This window comes from Rhinolophus sinicus, chromosome 17 (genome assembly GCF_057876585.1).
Source record: "Rhinolophus sinicus isolate RSI-liver-muscle chromosome 17, RSI-T2T, whole genome shotgun sequence".
NCBI classification, from domain to species: domain Eukaryota; kingdom Metazoa; phylum Chordata; class Mammalia; order Chiroptera; family Rhinolophidae; genus Rhinolophus; species Rhinolophus sinicus.
This window is the reverse complement of record NC_142517.1, coordinates 34,903,689-34,921,138: the sequence shown is the minus strand read 5'-3', so window position 1 is coordinate 34,921,138 and position 17,450 is coordinate 34,903,689. Positions and strand designations below refer to the sequence as shown.

General features: G+C 35.4%; 1 protein-coding gene across 7 annotated transcripts in view; it reads left to right on the top strand.

Moving 5' to 3' along the window:
• The window catches only part of WDR49 (WD repeat domain 49), a 128,983-nt gene that overhangs the window by 63,845 nt on the left and 47,688 nt on the right, over positions 1-17,450 (top strand). For all 7 annotated transcript variants that reach the window (XM_074327418.2, XM_088793772.1, XM_088793771.1 and 4 more), the window contains 2 exons: positions 9,868-10,032; positions 13,210-13,325. In XM_074327418.2, coding sequence (XP_074183519.2) covers positions 9,868-10,032; positions 13,210-13,325 — 281 coding nt within the window. The remainder of the gene's footprint in view (positions 1-9,867; positions 10,033-13,209; positions 13,326-17,450) is intronic.

Genomic DNA, 17,450 nt, shown 5'->3' with positions numbered 1-17,450 from the left:
AAAACATTATGCATACTTATTATAAGAAATTAAAACAATGCAGTCAAGTTCCATTAAAGAACTAAATATCACCTTGTTCTAAATACCTCTCTGTGCTTAGACTATTTTATATGATAGAGTTCTGTAACCTCCTTTTTTGTTCTCTAACATATTGGAATATATTTCCTTGTACCTAATTATAGATCTACTTCATCATGTAAAAAATGACAGCACAGTATCCCATTGTAGGTATGTATCATCATTTGCTGATCCATTTACCTTGATGAGAATTTTGCTATTATGAATTTTTTTGTACATAAATATGTTTGTGCTCATTACTTTATCTATCTAGAGATCTTAGAAATTACTTTCTCGGTTAAAATATATGCATAGCATATAATTTGATACACAAATTGCCTCCCAGAATCTTACCATTTTATCCAGTCTCTAGAGTAAACATATTAATCACATACGTGGTTACATAAAGAGACATGTCAGACAATGGTTGCATGGTTGCCTCCAGCAGGACTCCTGAGATGCTTGGTAGAATTCCCATAATTCAGCACAAGATACTGATTTTGAAAATGTGAAGATGAGACCTTCTTCACTTTATCCAGAGTGGCACTGTTTCTTGAGGACCAACACTGACACTATCACAGGAAACAATACCACATCATTCATGAAAAATGGAGCTGGGCCATAATTTTTTAATGACAGTACATTTTTTGTCCTCTTTTCTGTACAGCATTTTTTTTTTTTTTTTGGAATTGAGATATTTGAGAATCTAAACTATTCAATTTATACTTCCCTTGGTAATTGTAAAATCTGAGAAATGGGAAATGGACAAGCTTGAGGGAAATTTATTTCCACCTTACATGACATTATATTTCTTTAGTGCTTGTATTTAGGGCAAAATGAATGCGTTTCTCTTGAACAGAACTGGATGAACACTAATGAAAACTTTCTCTTTGCCTGCCTTATTGCTGAGTTCCAAGTGCCCTCCAACAGTTGATGTGGCTTTTCTTCACTAGTCAGCTTGCTCGTAAGGCTTTACTTGGTTTCATATCAGTCCTGAACCTATGAGCTCTAATCACTAGATGGAGACATGTGACGTACCCTAGTCTTAAGGTTACAGCAAAACATATATATGCACACATGTGCACATGCAGGCACATGCATGTTTATTTAAATGTGATGAGCTTGGAAGAAATAACACATTTCAGTGGTACAAAACTGAAAAGGACATACAGAGAAAATTTCCTCTTACCCCTGTGTCTACCTACTCAGTTTCTTTCCCTGGAGGCCACCAGTTTTAGAGTTCTTTGAGCCCCCTTCAAAGGCTATTCTGTTCATACACAAGTAAATATGTATTTTTAAATATATATGTAATTAATATTTAAGAACATATTATTTTAAAAGCTTTTTATACAAATGATAGCATATTATACAAATAGGAACATTGCTCTGTACATTGAGTTTTTTCCTAATGATACAGCCTAAAGATCATTTTATCTCATCACCTAAAGAGTATTCTCTCTCTTTATAAGGCTGCATGGTACTCCATTACATGGGTTTACCAAATTTTTATGAATCAGTTCTTATGGACATAGAATAACTCTGGTATTTTTCTATTGCAACCAATGTAGTAGTTTTTAACCTTGAATACACAAATTTTAGCATGAATGAGGAAATAATCTGTGGGAGAAATTCCTAGAACTGGAATTTTGGGGTCAAAGGCTATGTCAGTAACCATGGTAGATGCTGTCAAATGTTCTCCATAAAAGCCACATCGAATCCATCTTCAGGGTAGGAGAGCACTCTTTCTGCAGCCTCTCTCATCATCACAGTGTAAGCTATTTTTAAACACCTTCTTTTTTTTTAAAGAGCACTTTTAGGTTCACAACAAAATTGAGAAGAAGGTACAGAAATATTCCAGATACCCCTGTCCTCCCACGTGCGTAACCTCCTTCATTGTCTATATGGCCCACCAGAGTGCTACGTTTGTTACAATTGATGAACTTTTATTGACACATCCTTATCACCAAATGTAACCACAGTTTACATTACGGTTCACTCTTGGTGTTATACATTCTGTGAATTTAGACAAATGTATAATGACATGTATCTACCATTATAGCACCATATAGAGTAATTTCACTGCCTTAAATACCCTCTATGCTCCACCCCTGTCTTCCTACCCTCCTCCTCTCACCTCTGGTTACCTCTGATATTTTTACTGTCTGCATAGTTTTGTCTTTTTCAGAATGTCATATAGTTGGAATCATACAGTATGTAGCCTTTTTAGATTGGCTTCTATCACTCAATATTATGCATTTTCGTTTCCTGTATGTATTTTAATGGCTCGAAAGCTCTTTTTTTTTGGCACTGAATAAATATTTCATTGTATGGATATGGACCACAGCTTTTTTTTTTTTTTATATTCATTCATTTACTGAAGAACATTTTGGTTGCATCAAAGTATGGTAATTATGAATAAAGCTGCTATAAACATGTGTGCAGGCTTTTGTGTGGACATATCAAGGAGCCTGATTGCTAGATTTTATGGTAAGAGTATCTTTAGTTTTGTGAAACATTGCCAATTGCCTTCCAAAGTAGCTGTGTCATTTTTCATTCCCACCAGCAATGAATGGGAGTTCCTATTTCTGCACTTTCTTGTCAGCATTTGGTGTTGCCAGTGGTCTGGTTTTATGCCATTCTAACGTGTAGCATCACATTATTGTTTGACTATGAACCTCCCTGATGACACATGATGTGGGACATCTTTTCATTTACTACTTGCCATTTGTTTAACTTCTTTGGATCAGGTCTGTCAAGATCTTGGGTCCATTTTTAAATGGGTTGTTCATTTTCTCATTGTTGGATTTTCAGAGTTCTTTGTATATTTTGGATAACAGTGTTTCAAATGTGTCTTTTGGAAATATTTTCTTTCAATCTGTGCCTTGTCTTTTCATTTTCTTGACAGTGGCTGTTGCAGACCAGAAATTTTTAAATGTAATGAAGTCCAGCTTGTCCAGTTGTTCCAACACAGTTTGTTGAACCGACTATCTTTTCTCCATTGTATTATTGCCTTTGCTTCTTTGCCAACGATCAGTTGATTATGTGGGTCTCTTTTTTGTCTCTCTATTCTGCTCTAGTGATTCATTTTCTATTCTTTTGCTAATATCACACTGTCTTGATTATTTCAGCTTTATAGTAATTTATGATGTTGGGTAGTGTCATTTTTCTGGTTTTGTTCTTCACCTGCAATATTGTGTTGGATCATGGGTCTTGAGCCTCTCTATATGAATTTCAGAATCAGTTTAGAATCAATGCTATCTATTTTACCCATTAGAGCCCTTCATATATTAATCATAGTTATTTTAAATTCCTTATCTGATAATTCTAGCATCCCTATCATGTCTGAGTTTGATGCTTGCTCTGTATCTTCAAATGATGCTTCTTACCATTCATTTAGTATGTTTTGCAATTTTTTTCTTCATAGTTGGACATGATCTACTGGGTAAAAAGAACTGCTATAAATAGGCCTTTGGAAATGTGGTGGTGAGGTGTGGGGGAGGGGAAGCCTTCTATCGTCCTATGATTAGGTCTCAGCCCTTCAGTGAGCCTGTACCTCAGGACTGTGAGCTTCACATGTGCTTCTCAGGTGCCCCCTGCCTCCCCCCCCCCCCCCCCCGCCCCCTTGGGTAGAACAGGAAGGCAACAGCTAGCTTGAATTTGGTATTTCCCTAATCCAGGTCAGTTAAGCTCTGATAAAACCCCAGCAGATTAGGCTGTGGTTACATAGTTTCTCCTAAGGGCAGACCTTGTTAAGAAGAAAATACTCTGACATATTTCTAGATAGTTTCTTTTCCCTGCCCCTGCCAGGAGCACAAGGGAATTTTCCTTGAATATTTTACAGTGAGAACCAATTTACAGTGGTCGATATTCTCAAAATAAAACTCATAAAATTGTGGGGTACCTCTACGCCTGGCTCCCTCTGGAATTTTTAACTCTCAGACTTGTCCACTTTGTGCCTCCAGCAATTTGTCAATCATAGTTTTGGTGTTCTTACCTTGGCGCTGCTTCCTGTGAGTTTTCAGTTCATGAGTCTTTGCTTGGCTAAGTTGTGACTCTCTTTAGTTGCCTGATGATCTTTCCGATTTGGGGGCAGCAATTTGCCCTGTGACCTTATTTCTTATATTAATCTAAGAAGGCTTGTTAATATTTCAGTTTGTTCAGCTTTTTACTTATTGTTAAGATGGAGTGACAACGTCTAAACGTGCAGAACTGGAACCTGGAAGTCCAATGCAATCTCAACTATTTTTGAAGTAGAGTTTTTCTTAGATTTTTTTTTTTAGTATAAAGGAGGTAGTGAGGTTTTAGAGTTAGAGTTCCCAATGCTTTGCATTGAGCAAGTGATTTAATTTTTCTAAGCAATAGTTTTCTTATCTAGAAAATAGGAATTATAATACCCCTTTGTAGACTTTCTATAAAGGGTATTGTATATGAAGACACACAGAACAAAACAAGGGTAAAAGGTAAATACATGTTATTCAAAAAAAGGTGAAGTATTTTTCTGACTTTGTCCCCTGGTTCCTGTGGGTGCCTGGTGATTTTGGAAGTGTTTTGAATGCCAGTATGTTGACCACAGGTGGTCACAGCCTGTGGCCCCTCCCCTCTCACTGCCTAAACCTTACTAGCCTCCTTGTTAGTCCTTGAACATGGAACTGCATCAGGGCCTTTGCATTGCTGTTTCCTTTGCTGGGAAGTCTCTTCACTCAGGTACCTGCATGACTTTCTCCTTCACTCAGTCATGTATTTCCTCAAATGATTTCTCAGGGAGACCTTCCCACAGCCCCGAACTTTGCACCCACTCCAAATGATCTCTACCTCCTTCTCAGTTATATATTTTTTGGAATGCATACCATTTTATATATAAACATTATATATACATACATATGTATTTATACATGCATATATATATGTGTGTGGATATATAATCTGGTTGCATCTCTCCCCTTCTCCCCCCACTAAATATAAGGGCAGGGATATTTCACCACTGTATCTCCAGTGCCTAGATCCTGTACCTTGTGTGTTGTAGGTGTTCCATAAATTTAAGGAATGAATTTGAAAGAGAAAATTACAAATTAATCTAAGAAGAGGTGATATGCAATAAATAAGATTTATACATGGAGAATGACTGCCTTAAATATTTGAATCCTTTTTCTGTATCAGGACTTTGAGATATTATCATTCTCCTTACTTACAGAGATGTAACTTCTAGAGATTTGATGCAAAATAAAGGAGGTAACCTGTTTTATGTTATTAGCTCATAAATAGCACTGACTGAAAAAATAAAATTATAAAACAGCAATTTAATCAAATGCCCTGATCCCTTGGTAGCCAGCGACATGCAATGCTGTAATTTTTGATTCCTCTTCTTGCTTAGACCTAGGAATTTAGGATGCATATAAAAGACAATTAAAATGTCTACTCTTGTTGGAATAGCACGAAGACAATTAAGGGACACGGATACAGTGTCACTTCTCTTAGGATTGTCTGATTGGCTGTGACAGCCTCAGATGAGAGAGATAAAAACACCCGTGTATTCCTAAACAGGTATTAACTCAGGTACATAAAGTAGAGTGTGCTTCCCACAGAACAAGAGTTTGCTCACGAGGCCCTTTGTACTGCAGATGGTTACTAGGATAGGACTGTTTCTGCTCTGCAGTTTGGGGCCCTGACTGCATTGGCTGCTGTCTGATCGGATGAATAGCAGCCAGGAATGAACTGAAAACTTAAAGAGATTTGCTATCATCAAAATGTGACATACGAATGTGATGCCACTATTTCATCGTGGGCTTTATTACTGATTAAAAACAGCTTGCTAAAAATAAAGTCCCCTCTGTTCTATAGTCAAATCACTCCCTTCACCTGCCAACTGATGTTAAATGTACCCCTCTCTCACCATACTTGGAAAGTCTGCCTTGGTATTCTCGTATTCTAACATTGTCATAGTGACAGTAGAGTCTGGTTAATACTGGTTGTGTGTTGTGACATAGTCAGTCCTTGTTTTTCAACACATTGTTTTCCTGAAGCCTGCACCTTAAGGCAGATTGCCATAAAATGAAATCTGGGTGGCTATGCACTGTTGTCATTATTGATTCTGATTTCATGAGAAACTGTTTAATGAACACAGAAAGATGCTGAAAGCTGTTGAGTAGTACCATGTTTCACCAAAAATAAGACCTAGCTGAACAATCAGCTCTATTGCATCTTTTGGAGCAAAAATTAATAAAGACCCGGTGTTATGTTATGTTATGTTATGTTATGTTATGTTATGTTATGTTATGTTATACCCGGTCTTATATTATAGTAAAATAAGACCGGGTCTCGTATTAATTTTTGCTCCAAAAGATGCATTAGAGCTGATTGTTCGGCTAGGTCTTATTTTCGGGGAAACACGGTATGTTGGGGCTCTGCCTGGTGGGCAGAGGAGGGAGAGTACAAAGCAGCAAGAAGCAAATTTTTATTAATTTCTGATTGAATGTGTATATTAGGTAAAAATGCTGAGGTGGATGATTAGATGCTTTGTAATGTGGCTGAAGCCAGTCTTGAACAAGTAAGCAAGTCCTTCCTTTGAGTAGAACCTTATATTATTTAGATTTTTTTTTTCTGTCAGGGAATGCTCATCATTTAGAACTGAAATGCCTAGCATTTAAAAATAAAATCCTCACAACCTTTAACCTTTTCTTGAAAGACCATTATAAAAATTTTCACTTATGCTTGGGAAATTGTATGTTTTCATGGTTTTATCTTTAATAAATACAATCCAAATTCCTAAGCAATTATGTAAGAAATTCACAAGTATTGTATAATTTTAAATCTTAATGTACATCTACAAATCTGGTTTCTAAAATTGCAATTGTCTATATTTCCTGTCATGGTTGGAAGGAAGAAAGCTATTAAATATTTTCTTAAGTAGATTAGGGTGTAAAACGTGATTTCAGCCCAAATAAAGGGTCAGACAAATGAAGCTTAAATGGAATAGTAACATTAGCTGATTTTTATGGCTTATTTTTATATGCCATGTGCTGTCCTAAGTGCTTTACAAATATTGGCTTATTTAAACGTCTAAAAACAGTTGAGGTAGTTACTAAGATTCTCTCTGGTTTATAGGTGAGGGAAGTAAAGCTTAGAGAAGTTAAGTAAAAAGCCCAAGGTCAAACAACGGAGATTCAGACTCGGGCATCTTGCCTCCACATCCAGTGCTCATAGCACAAAGCAAAGCAAACAGAAACACAGTCAGTTACGTGCAATGATAATTAAAGTGTTAGGTCACATTAATTCAATGATTCAGGTCGTTTGTTCTAGAAATTACACTATGCTTAACAACAATAATAAATATTTAGGCTACTTTTGATTTCACTGAGAGAGAATGTGTAACAAAAATAGTATTGCATCATTTAAGAAATGTTCAGATTCATAGTTGTCATCTCAGGAAAAAGCTATGAGAGCTCATGTGCTCGTGATCATGTTTTTGTTGCTGAGACATAAATATAGCTAAGTGGTGGCCCTTTTCCCAGTCCCTCCTCTTCATTTTACCTCCAGAACTCTCTTAGGTGATCCTCTCTTGCCTGGAGTATTAAACTAGCCTCCAGATGGTTTTCCCAGAACCCCAGTTTGTTCTCCACACTGCTGCCAAAGGAATCTTCATAAACCAACCAACAAAAAATGCTATATCACTCTCCTCCTTATTAAGAACAATTGTTCTTAATTTTATTTTTGAGTTATGCACCCTACTCATAATCCAATAGAAGCGATGGACCCTTTCTGAATAAAAAAGAACTTTATGCACAATACTCATTATTCTCTGGCATTGCTCATCAGGGATTTCAAACATCTTGATAACCAGCTTGCTCCTCACCTGATATTCTACCATTTATCCCATCAACTACACTCTGGCTCCATTACATTTCTTATTATTTTTCATGCTTGGAATATTCTTCAAGTTCTCTTTCCTAAGTAAACTCTTAATTATCTGGGATACTCTGCTGGAATAAAGGGAGGCCTTATGGTGTGTCTGTCATAGGCAGCTGATGATTCAGACCTCATTACATAAGCTTGGGAGCAGTACTTAGCTGATTAGAATCTGAGTTTCATCACTGGTCCCATGAGGGTGGTAACATTATTTATTTTACAGACCTTTTATAAAGATCAAATAAGATAATGAATATAAAGGTCTTGGCACTCAATAAATACATGTTCCTATCTTCAATCCCAGATCAAACCTCCTCGCCTTTTACTCATCATTCCCCACACCAGTGAGTGAATTTGGGGTTTCCCTTCTGTGCCCCCACAACACCCAGGGTGATACTTCTAAATTTGTAACATTTGTTTGGCATTTTATGTTTCTTTTCTATTTCTCTACCTAGACAAGTACTGTGTTTCCCCAAAAATAAGACCGGGTTTTAAATTAATGTTTGCTCCAAAAGACGCATTGGGGCTTATGTTCAGGGGATGTCATCCTGAAACATCATGCTAGGGCTTATTTTATGGTTAGGTCTTATTTTTGGGGAAACACTGTAGTTCTTAACCCAGGTTGCACACTTAAATAACCTGGGGAAGCTCTTTAGAAAATGCCCCTCTTGGGTACAATTAAATCAGTCTCTGGTCTGGTATGCAATTGTGGTTAATAAAGTTCCCCAGGTGATTTTAATGTACAAGCTTAGACTATAGATTTCTTGAGAGCAGTGATTCATCAGCGAACCCACTGCCATCCTGGAGGTGGGCACACAGTGGATATTCAGTGTCTGTAGAATGAACGAATGCATGCATGCCTAATGGCCAAATTTCCAGGCCTTCTGCATATGCATTTGATAAACTTTAACCCATTTAATTATGAAAATGTTGCACTCACATATAACATACTCATAATAAATTTACATTTATACAATGGTAATCAAGACATGCAGATAAAGACATGCTTTAAGTTGTCTCAAAGTACATGTTGATTCAGGCAAGTTTTTATCCACACATTTGTATGTTTAGTGTTTTGTTTTTTTTCTTTCATTCTTTTGGGTCCTAAAGTCAATTTGGTGAGATGCTTTAAACTTATACATCTCTTAAAGGGTGCTTAAATGTCTAGAGCTGAAATTAGCAGTCTACTTGCCACTGTAAGATAAGATTTCTCGTTGTTGAACTACTATATATATATATATATATATAATCCTATCCTTACTAGCATTTGTTTCGTTGCCTTCCTCTTGGACTGTATATGCACATTTATATTTAACCTTCCTTTGTTCTTTCTTTTTAGTGACCTATCAATAATTGTGTTTAGCTGTAAAAATATACACAGTACTTCCAGATAGGAGAAAGAGAGAGACTAATGGCATTAAAAGCAATAGCTCTAGCAATTTGTTGAAATTAACTTTTTCTCATAATGGCTGGTAGTGCTTTCTTTTCTGAATGCTAAATGGAAACTGATATGTAATGAAATGTTTCTTTTCACATAGTACATAGTGTCAGAGCACCATGACTAATAAAATCAGTTTTCTCATTTAAATGCAAAAGATTTATAAGTTTATTTTCAGTAGGATTCAATTTCAGGATGGCCTCTAGACACTAAGCTGAATAGTGGGTAAGGCAAGTAAAATCCTATCTTTTCTGATAAAGAGAATCATGACTTTATTACCTTAGTTCTGGCCTAGAAATTGAGATGTTGTCAGCTTAACAAAAACAAAGAAAATATGTATGTTTAAAACATGTCTCTAAATGTTGAGGGATCTCAGTAGTGAAAATGCACAGCTTAGATATTTTTATTAAAATAAAAATGATGGATTCTGGGGATATATTTAATTTCTTTACAATGTTATTTTCCCTTAGGTGATCAGCTCTGATGTGGGGTCAACTGTTTCCTTCTGGATGATAAACAATGGGCAGAAAATCAAACAATTTACTGGTTGCCACGGAAATGCAGAAATCAGCACCATGGCCCTTGATGCAAATGAGACAAGGCTTTTGACGGGCAGCACAGATGGGACTGTAAAGGTACGAACACAGCAATGCTTTTCTATGAAGATAAAAAGTGTTAAAATATTGTGCGAGGAGATACAGCTTTGACTATATTTATTTTTGCCTTTCTGGCCTGGCAAGAAGAGAGATGAGACCAGATAAATAGAACTAAATAACCCAAACTATCTAATAACAAAGCTGTTAGAAAAATAAACCTCTGTGAGAAAATGAAGAAATGATTTTTTTGAATAAATTATTTAGAATAAAAACAGCTTAGCTTATTTATTATAGGAAACCTTTTCTAATCTTTTGTATATAGGACTACTTTGGAGAGTAAGAGGCCTGAATAATTTTTATGTGCTTCAGTTAATGTCTCTAGTTTTCTTTTTCTCAGTTTATAAAATGAGAAATCAGGGCAAGTAAGTCAGCTTTAAAAAATGGCATAGATGCAGAAAATTAATATTTTAAAACCCACCCAGGTTGTAATTTACATTTTTATGTGAAGGTAAGTGAGACAGATAGAAAGAAGAACAATCATAATCTTATTTATTATCCATCTTAAACAAACATGATTTTATGGTTCCATTTTATTTTAATTTTGTAACTATTATTAATCTCTTCTGGGAGGAAGGTATTGCAATTTTACTTTGCAAAACTGATCAAATTTTCATTCAAAGCTAGATACTTACAATCTGAAATCATGCCCACCAGTGAATCTTCCTTCTTCTTCTTAGCTCTGAGGGTAATGACAGTGCTTGATTGGAGATGGTTTGTGACACTCAGGCAACAGGATACAGTTCTCTGAATAAGTTTTAGATGGTTTTCAAACTTCTGTCATAACTGGAGTCAGAAGGGTATTAATTAGACATACCTTCCATGGTAAGGTGTATGATGCATTTGGGTAGATTTCGGGGGAAGGTAATAGAAAGCTATCTGGATATGTAGGTAGAACATCCTGGAAGTTGGGGGCAAGAATTCCAGGCTATTCTAGGCTGGCTGTGTCAGTGTGAAGGATGTGCTGTGGCACATTTCGATGAGACTCTCTGGAAATCAGCTGCCCTTGGCCTCTGGGAAGGTTAGTGATATGAGTTATCAACTGGGACCTCGGGTTTAAACAAAATAATCGAATTCATGGCAGAACTGGTAATATGTGAGAAGGTAATGGGGCAATCCCAATCTCAGTAGTCAAGGTGGAACAAAACAGATACAACTGGAACTGGAGTATTAGACTGTGGCTTAGGCAAAAGGAAAGAGCAAGCGCCCCACCTACCAGTCCTAGGGTGTGAGATGGAAACCAAAAATGAAGGAGATTAGGTTCCCTTTACCCCTGTCTTGGAAAGTAACTGTTCTTAGAGTCCAGGGTAAAGTAGACCTGCAAATGGCTGCTAAAATGGTCCCAACGAAGGGACTTGATATGATCTGGGGACAGTCAGATCTTCACGATACCTATTTGTCAGTATTATTTTATGTGGGCTTGGTAAGAGCCATGATTAGAGGGGGAAAAATTACATGGGTGAGGAGACCTGCACCCCTCAATGTCTCTGCTCAAGCCTTGGCATCTTAGAAGTTAATGTGAATTTAGTAGTATAATCGCCACTTTTGAAGGTACATTTATCTTTATCACAACAGCACAACAGAATTCTGAAATTTGGCAACCTCTGCATAGGACACATAAATCAGGCTGTATTCTGAGAAGAAACAAGGACGAATGACATTTTCCAATCTCATTTATCATTTATCATCCAAAACCAATACCTATGGAATCAAAGATTTAAATGTATTGCCCTATTTATCAAGGTGTTGAAATATCTGTTTTTAAATTAATTAATGTTTTGAATAATTAATGCATACATACAATAAAATTTGATAAATAAAAGAGATATACAATATAAAGAAAATCTCTTTCTCCACTCTGTTCCCAGCTCCTCACTAGTGGCTGTCATGGCTACCAACTTCTTGCGCATCTTTCTAGCCTATGAGCACCATTTGTTACTCAATGGCAGCCTACCATCCATGCTGTTCTGCATTTTGCATTTTCCTGTCTTGGACATTAATTCATACAAATGCAAACAAAAATTGTTAGCTAACTTTTATTACATAGTTACTATGAACAAGGCATTGTCCTAACTATTTTAAACACACACACACACACACACACACACACACACACACACACACACATATACATCAGTATGGTTGGTACTATTATTATCCCAGTTTTACAGATGAGGAAACTGAAGCCCAAGGAGATAAACCAACTTGCTTAAGGTTCATAGCTGGTTGAGTTTTGGCAGAGCTTAGACACACAGAGGTGACTCATTCTTCTTAATGGCTACATTATATGCTACTGTATAGATATTATATATTCTGATATTCAGTCTGTTTCAGCAAAGTTGATTCAAATCTTTTAGCTTTTATAAAAATACTTCAAGAATATTCTCCAAAATATGCCATTTCACACATTTTAGTGTCTCTCTGTGATGATTTTCTAGAAGTGGAATTTTCAAGTCAAAGGTATGTGCATTTTAAGTTTGACAGTGCCAGTTTGCCCTTCATGTGATGTACCAACAATGTCTCATAGCAAGGTTTAGTTTTAACTGCTGGTGTCCTAAGATGCTCTCTCTTATAGCACATCCATTGGGTCTATGTCTTCACCATTACCTAAGGAGGTAAACTACAATTGCTTGTGCCTCTGTAGCGTTGGGTCTAGCACCCACTATCAACAGGAGGCTTTATTGGCAGATGGTGGGAAACCTAGTACATGTTTCAGGCTCTGGATTATATTTTTAAAATTCCAAGTATCCCTGAGGAGTAAGGTTCCTGTGTCGTGAATGAGGAAACCAAAATTTAGATAGACATACTTAGAGCGAAAACCAGAGTTGCAAAAGTCTCCAAACTGTGGCTTTTCATGATTTTCATTTGATACCCACCCTTAAAAATACACACTATTTTTTTAGCCTTTGAATCCAGTATTATTAGAATAGATTGATAGGGTTACACATAGAGTAATAAATATAATGGCAAAATTTAAATGGTGAGAGATTTTTTTTTTTTTTAATTACTGCATATCCTGAGTGAATCTACCCTAGTCCAGAATGGAAGCACAAGAATTTAGAATAAACTTATTACACCATGTTGTTCTACTCATTGGAGAAGACATGACTTTTTTTTTTTTTTCTTGTCTCAAAGGTGATTTTAATTTTCTTTTTTAAGGTATGGGACTTCAATGGATATTGTCACCACGTACTAAATGTTGGGCAAGAGGGAGCTGTGGATATTTCACAGATTCTGGTTCTTAAGAAGACAACATTGGTTATAGGCTGGGACAGGTATGATATTCTTCATGCAAAACAGTAGGAAGTTAAAAGGTGAATGTTCTTGTTTAAGCCAAATCTAAAAGAAAAAGAACATAGCAATTTTGACTGATTCTGAGTCATTAACTTGCTGGTGACCTAGCTGAGTAAAACTCTATTTGGATTGGACTGAATGCTTGCTTAGTGACTACAATAGTACTAAGATCATGTTGCTTGAGCAGCTTTGAGAAGTGTTATAGGATTTGCTCCTGGCTTTGGGAATCTGTGTTTTTCTTTAACCATTCCAGATAGGGACATAATACCATATCCTGAATATTAACTCCGAAACTTGCCCAAATTTTATAGGCAATACATTCTTAATGTGTAAATGACATTCCTTCCACTGTAAAAGAAATGTGTTCCTTCTTCTCTTGTTACTTATTTTAAATTGCAGCACAAGAGGGAACTAGCCCACTCAATTCTGTGTTAGTACATCCTTCCTATCAGTGCAGAGAAGGGCCTTTCACAGCCCAGTTACTGTTCTCAAGGAGCAATCCTTCCGTTTCATTACAAGGAAAATTACTTTTCTTTCCTTTTTTTTCCTGAGAGAGTTAAGGGGTCATAAACAGGGCCCTTTCTATGGCATTGTATAAGCACTAGGAAAATTAAAGTGTGATGTTTTGAAAATACATTGTCCATAAATTCAACAGTTCACAAAATATTGTTCTAATAGGTAATTTGCCCAGCATTATTCACTATAGAATTATGATGTTAATGGTTTGAAGCTAGGATTAAATCAGATTTTTATACCTAGAAGACTAGTAGTATATAGATGGGGATTTTTGTCAATCATATGAAAGGATTTTCTTCTAATGCAAATGTGTGTATGTAGACTAGAAAACATAATGCCACACACAGCTTAGTTTTCAGGGGAAGTTTGACTATAAGAAAAGTAAGTATACTCCAGATTATTCTACTTGTTATTGAGAACTAATATAATCCTCACTTTGAAAGACCAGGCTTCTTCACATCCCTGGAAACAATCGTGATCCATTAATGACTCATAACCACTCCAACAGATCATGGCCTAATGATTTCTATCATTAGGCTATGCAATGAATAAGTTTAATTCTTTAATATCATGCAGGATATTATGCAGGACAGATGCAGGATAGATGTGCTATATACAGCTGATCCAATTTAAATTTTGAACCTAACAAAAAAATTAAAGAAATTAATCAGTGTAAGCAAAACTTTAGAGATACTGTTGTCTTAATTATATATTTTTAGTTATTCATAGTTAGAAATTAACATCAAATATAAGGTTTTTTGATTGCTTATAGGGGAAAATTTTTGAAGATTAGATATACAGAGGCATCTAACAGTGGTTTAAAGGAACACCCAATGTTTTGATTCATATTGGTGGGTGGTCAGTTTCTATAATCTCGGGGAGGAACAGTTATCACTCCTCCCATCTTTCTCCATCTTTTCCGTCTTCCACAAAGTTGTCAGGACTTGGATCTCTTAGTTGAAATTGAAAGTTAGTGAATACATTCCCAAGTATATAATTTCACTTAATATTGTTGGATTTAAAAATTGTATTTCCTAAGTCAGAGACGTTATATTAAGATGGATTTTGGAAGATCTTTGCAGGGACCTTTATACCAGCAAGCATTTAACAAAAGAGACAAGAGGACAGTCACCTGTTTGGTTATAGCTGGGGAAGTATGGTTCATTAAGACAACTCCTTAATAGTTTAGTGATTAGAGAAGAAATAACTAGAAGATTGACAGTTAGCTTATTAAGCTTTCTTTAAAACCCAGAGGAAACTATTAAACTGAAACTTTAACTTCAGTCTCTATCTAAATAAAGAGACTGGTTAATAATTTTGCCCAGAATGGAATAAAAATTCCGTTTATTGAGTTAGGTATCTAAATATGCCATCCCATTTATTTTATTCATGAAGCTTTTTAGCACTCGGCGATTTACAAACATTATCTAATTTAATCTGTAGTTTCATCTTGAGAGGTGTGCAATATTTTATAGGTATCTCACATCTCTATCTTTAGCTATTATCTCTCCAAATTCACTATACGTTTGCTTGCTGGAAGTGTCTGACTGCAATTCAAAATTCAACATCGTCTGAACTGAATGTATTATTTATTCCCCTCTCCAAAACTGCTTCTCCTCTTAGATTTAGACTCAGCCATCCATCTTGGTTTTTGCTTCTCACTTATCTTTACAAGTAGTTACTAAGCCTTATCTATTTTATATTATAAATATTTCTCAAACTTGTTCCTATTACTACTACAACTGTATGATTTAGAGCATCATTTTTACATTCATGAATGTCACAACCTTCCAATTTGTCTTTTCCACTAGTAATGCCCCCTCCCCTTTACCTCTTAAGTACATTCTGCATATTTTAGCTATAGGGATTTCTTCCTACAATGCAGTCTATCGATGTTACTTCCTTGTTTGACACCTTCCAGAGTGACTACATAATAAATTGAAATCCCACCATCCTGGACCTATACTTAGTTTCATTCTTACTCATTCTTGTGTACATTCTAAACTTAAGTAACAACTTGTTGTCAGTGTTCCCATACAATCCTGACTCTTTCACATCTGATGCCTTTATTCTCTCGTCTTATCTAGAAATCCATCTCCAAATATTTTTTCATGTGGCCTATGTTTATTCCTATTTCAAGTCTCATTCATACATCTTCTCGATCAGGGTATCCCCCTTTGCTCCCAGGATGGAAATATACCCTCTTTGTATCTTTGTGTGTTCTAGCTTCCTGCATTTTATCTAACACAGATACATATAACATATAATATATATGTTATATATATATATATATATATATATATATATATATAAAAAATATATATGTTTATGTATACATTATATGTATGTTATATGCTTAGTAGCTAATAAACATATATATAACATATATAGTATGTATATGATATATTGCATATATAGTCTCTGGTGCTTATTACATGCTCAGTGATATTTATTGAATGACTAAATTAATGTTTATTGAATAGACAAGGAATCTGAAGATTAGAGATGTTAATTATTCGTGGTCACACTCTGAATAAGAGGAACACAGAGTAGATATTCAAATCCATTTTATCATCACAATAAATCAGAAAGCTAAATTTTATCAATCCTCTTTTACGAGGGAGGAAACAAGGCTTGAAGAGGTTGGATAGTCTGTCTAAGGTTACAGAGCTAATAGGCATCTGAGTGAGAATTCTATACCAAAATCCAAGCTCTTTCCATTATTTCTGAGTTGCAGATGAAGTCATTAATTTATGGGCAAGCAACTGTATTCTTTTAAACAAATAATTTGAGTAGGTTATTCATATCAATCAAAGGTATTGAATCAGTTCTGTGCATTTGAGGAAGCACATAAAAAACACATCTTATCAACAATACCTCAAAGTTTTAGCTTACCATTATTTTTCCCCTCTAAGTCCCACAAATATTTTTAAACTGCACTTAGATGGCAAGCACTGAGTTAGGAACTATGATGGATTTAATGTGAAGAAGCATGATTCCTGCTGTCGGTGGTAACACATTCTAACGGGAGTCAACACATACATGGCAGGATATGGTAGATGCCACTGTGAAACTGTCCTAAGCAAAACCTATTTAGCGAGATGCTATTGGTTTTTTAGAAATATGGTCATTCATGTCTAGAGAATATTCTGTCAGAAAAAAGAAGCCCCAAATTCAGAACTTCTAGAAATATGTTTCTTATCATTTAAAGCAAGTTATACTCAGAGACAAAGTTGTGAATTGACATTGGGTCAATTAAAAGAAACACCTTGTTAAATAACTGGTCATATTTATTTTGATAAAATTAAATGAATGAATGATCAATTATCTTTGCATTTGTTTAAAGTAGTTATGTAATATGTATATTCTAATAAAATCAAATAATTGTAATAGTTTAACATTTTATCCTGCCCTAAATCTCTAAAGTTCTATACTTAACAACTTTCTATAAAAATAGACTCAGACTCTTAGTTTCCTCCACTTTATTTCTCTCTTTTCTGTTAAAGGAGAAATCACTGTTTATGAAAGTTTTATCTCTGTAAAATATCAAGACTTATCCAACTACTGAAAAAGAAAATATTTCACATAAT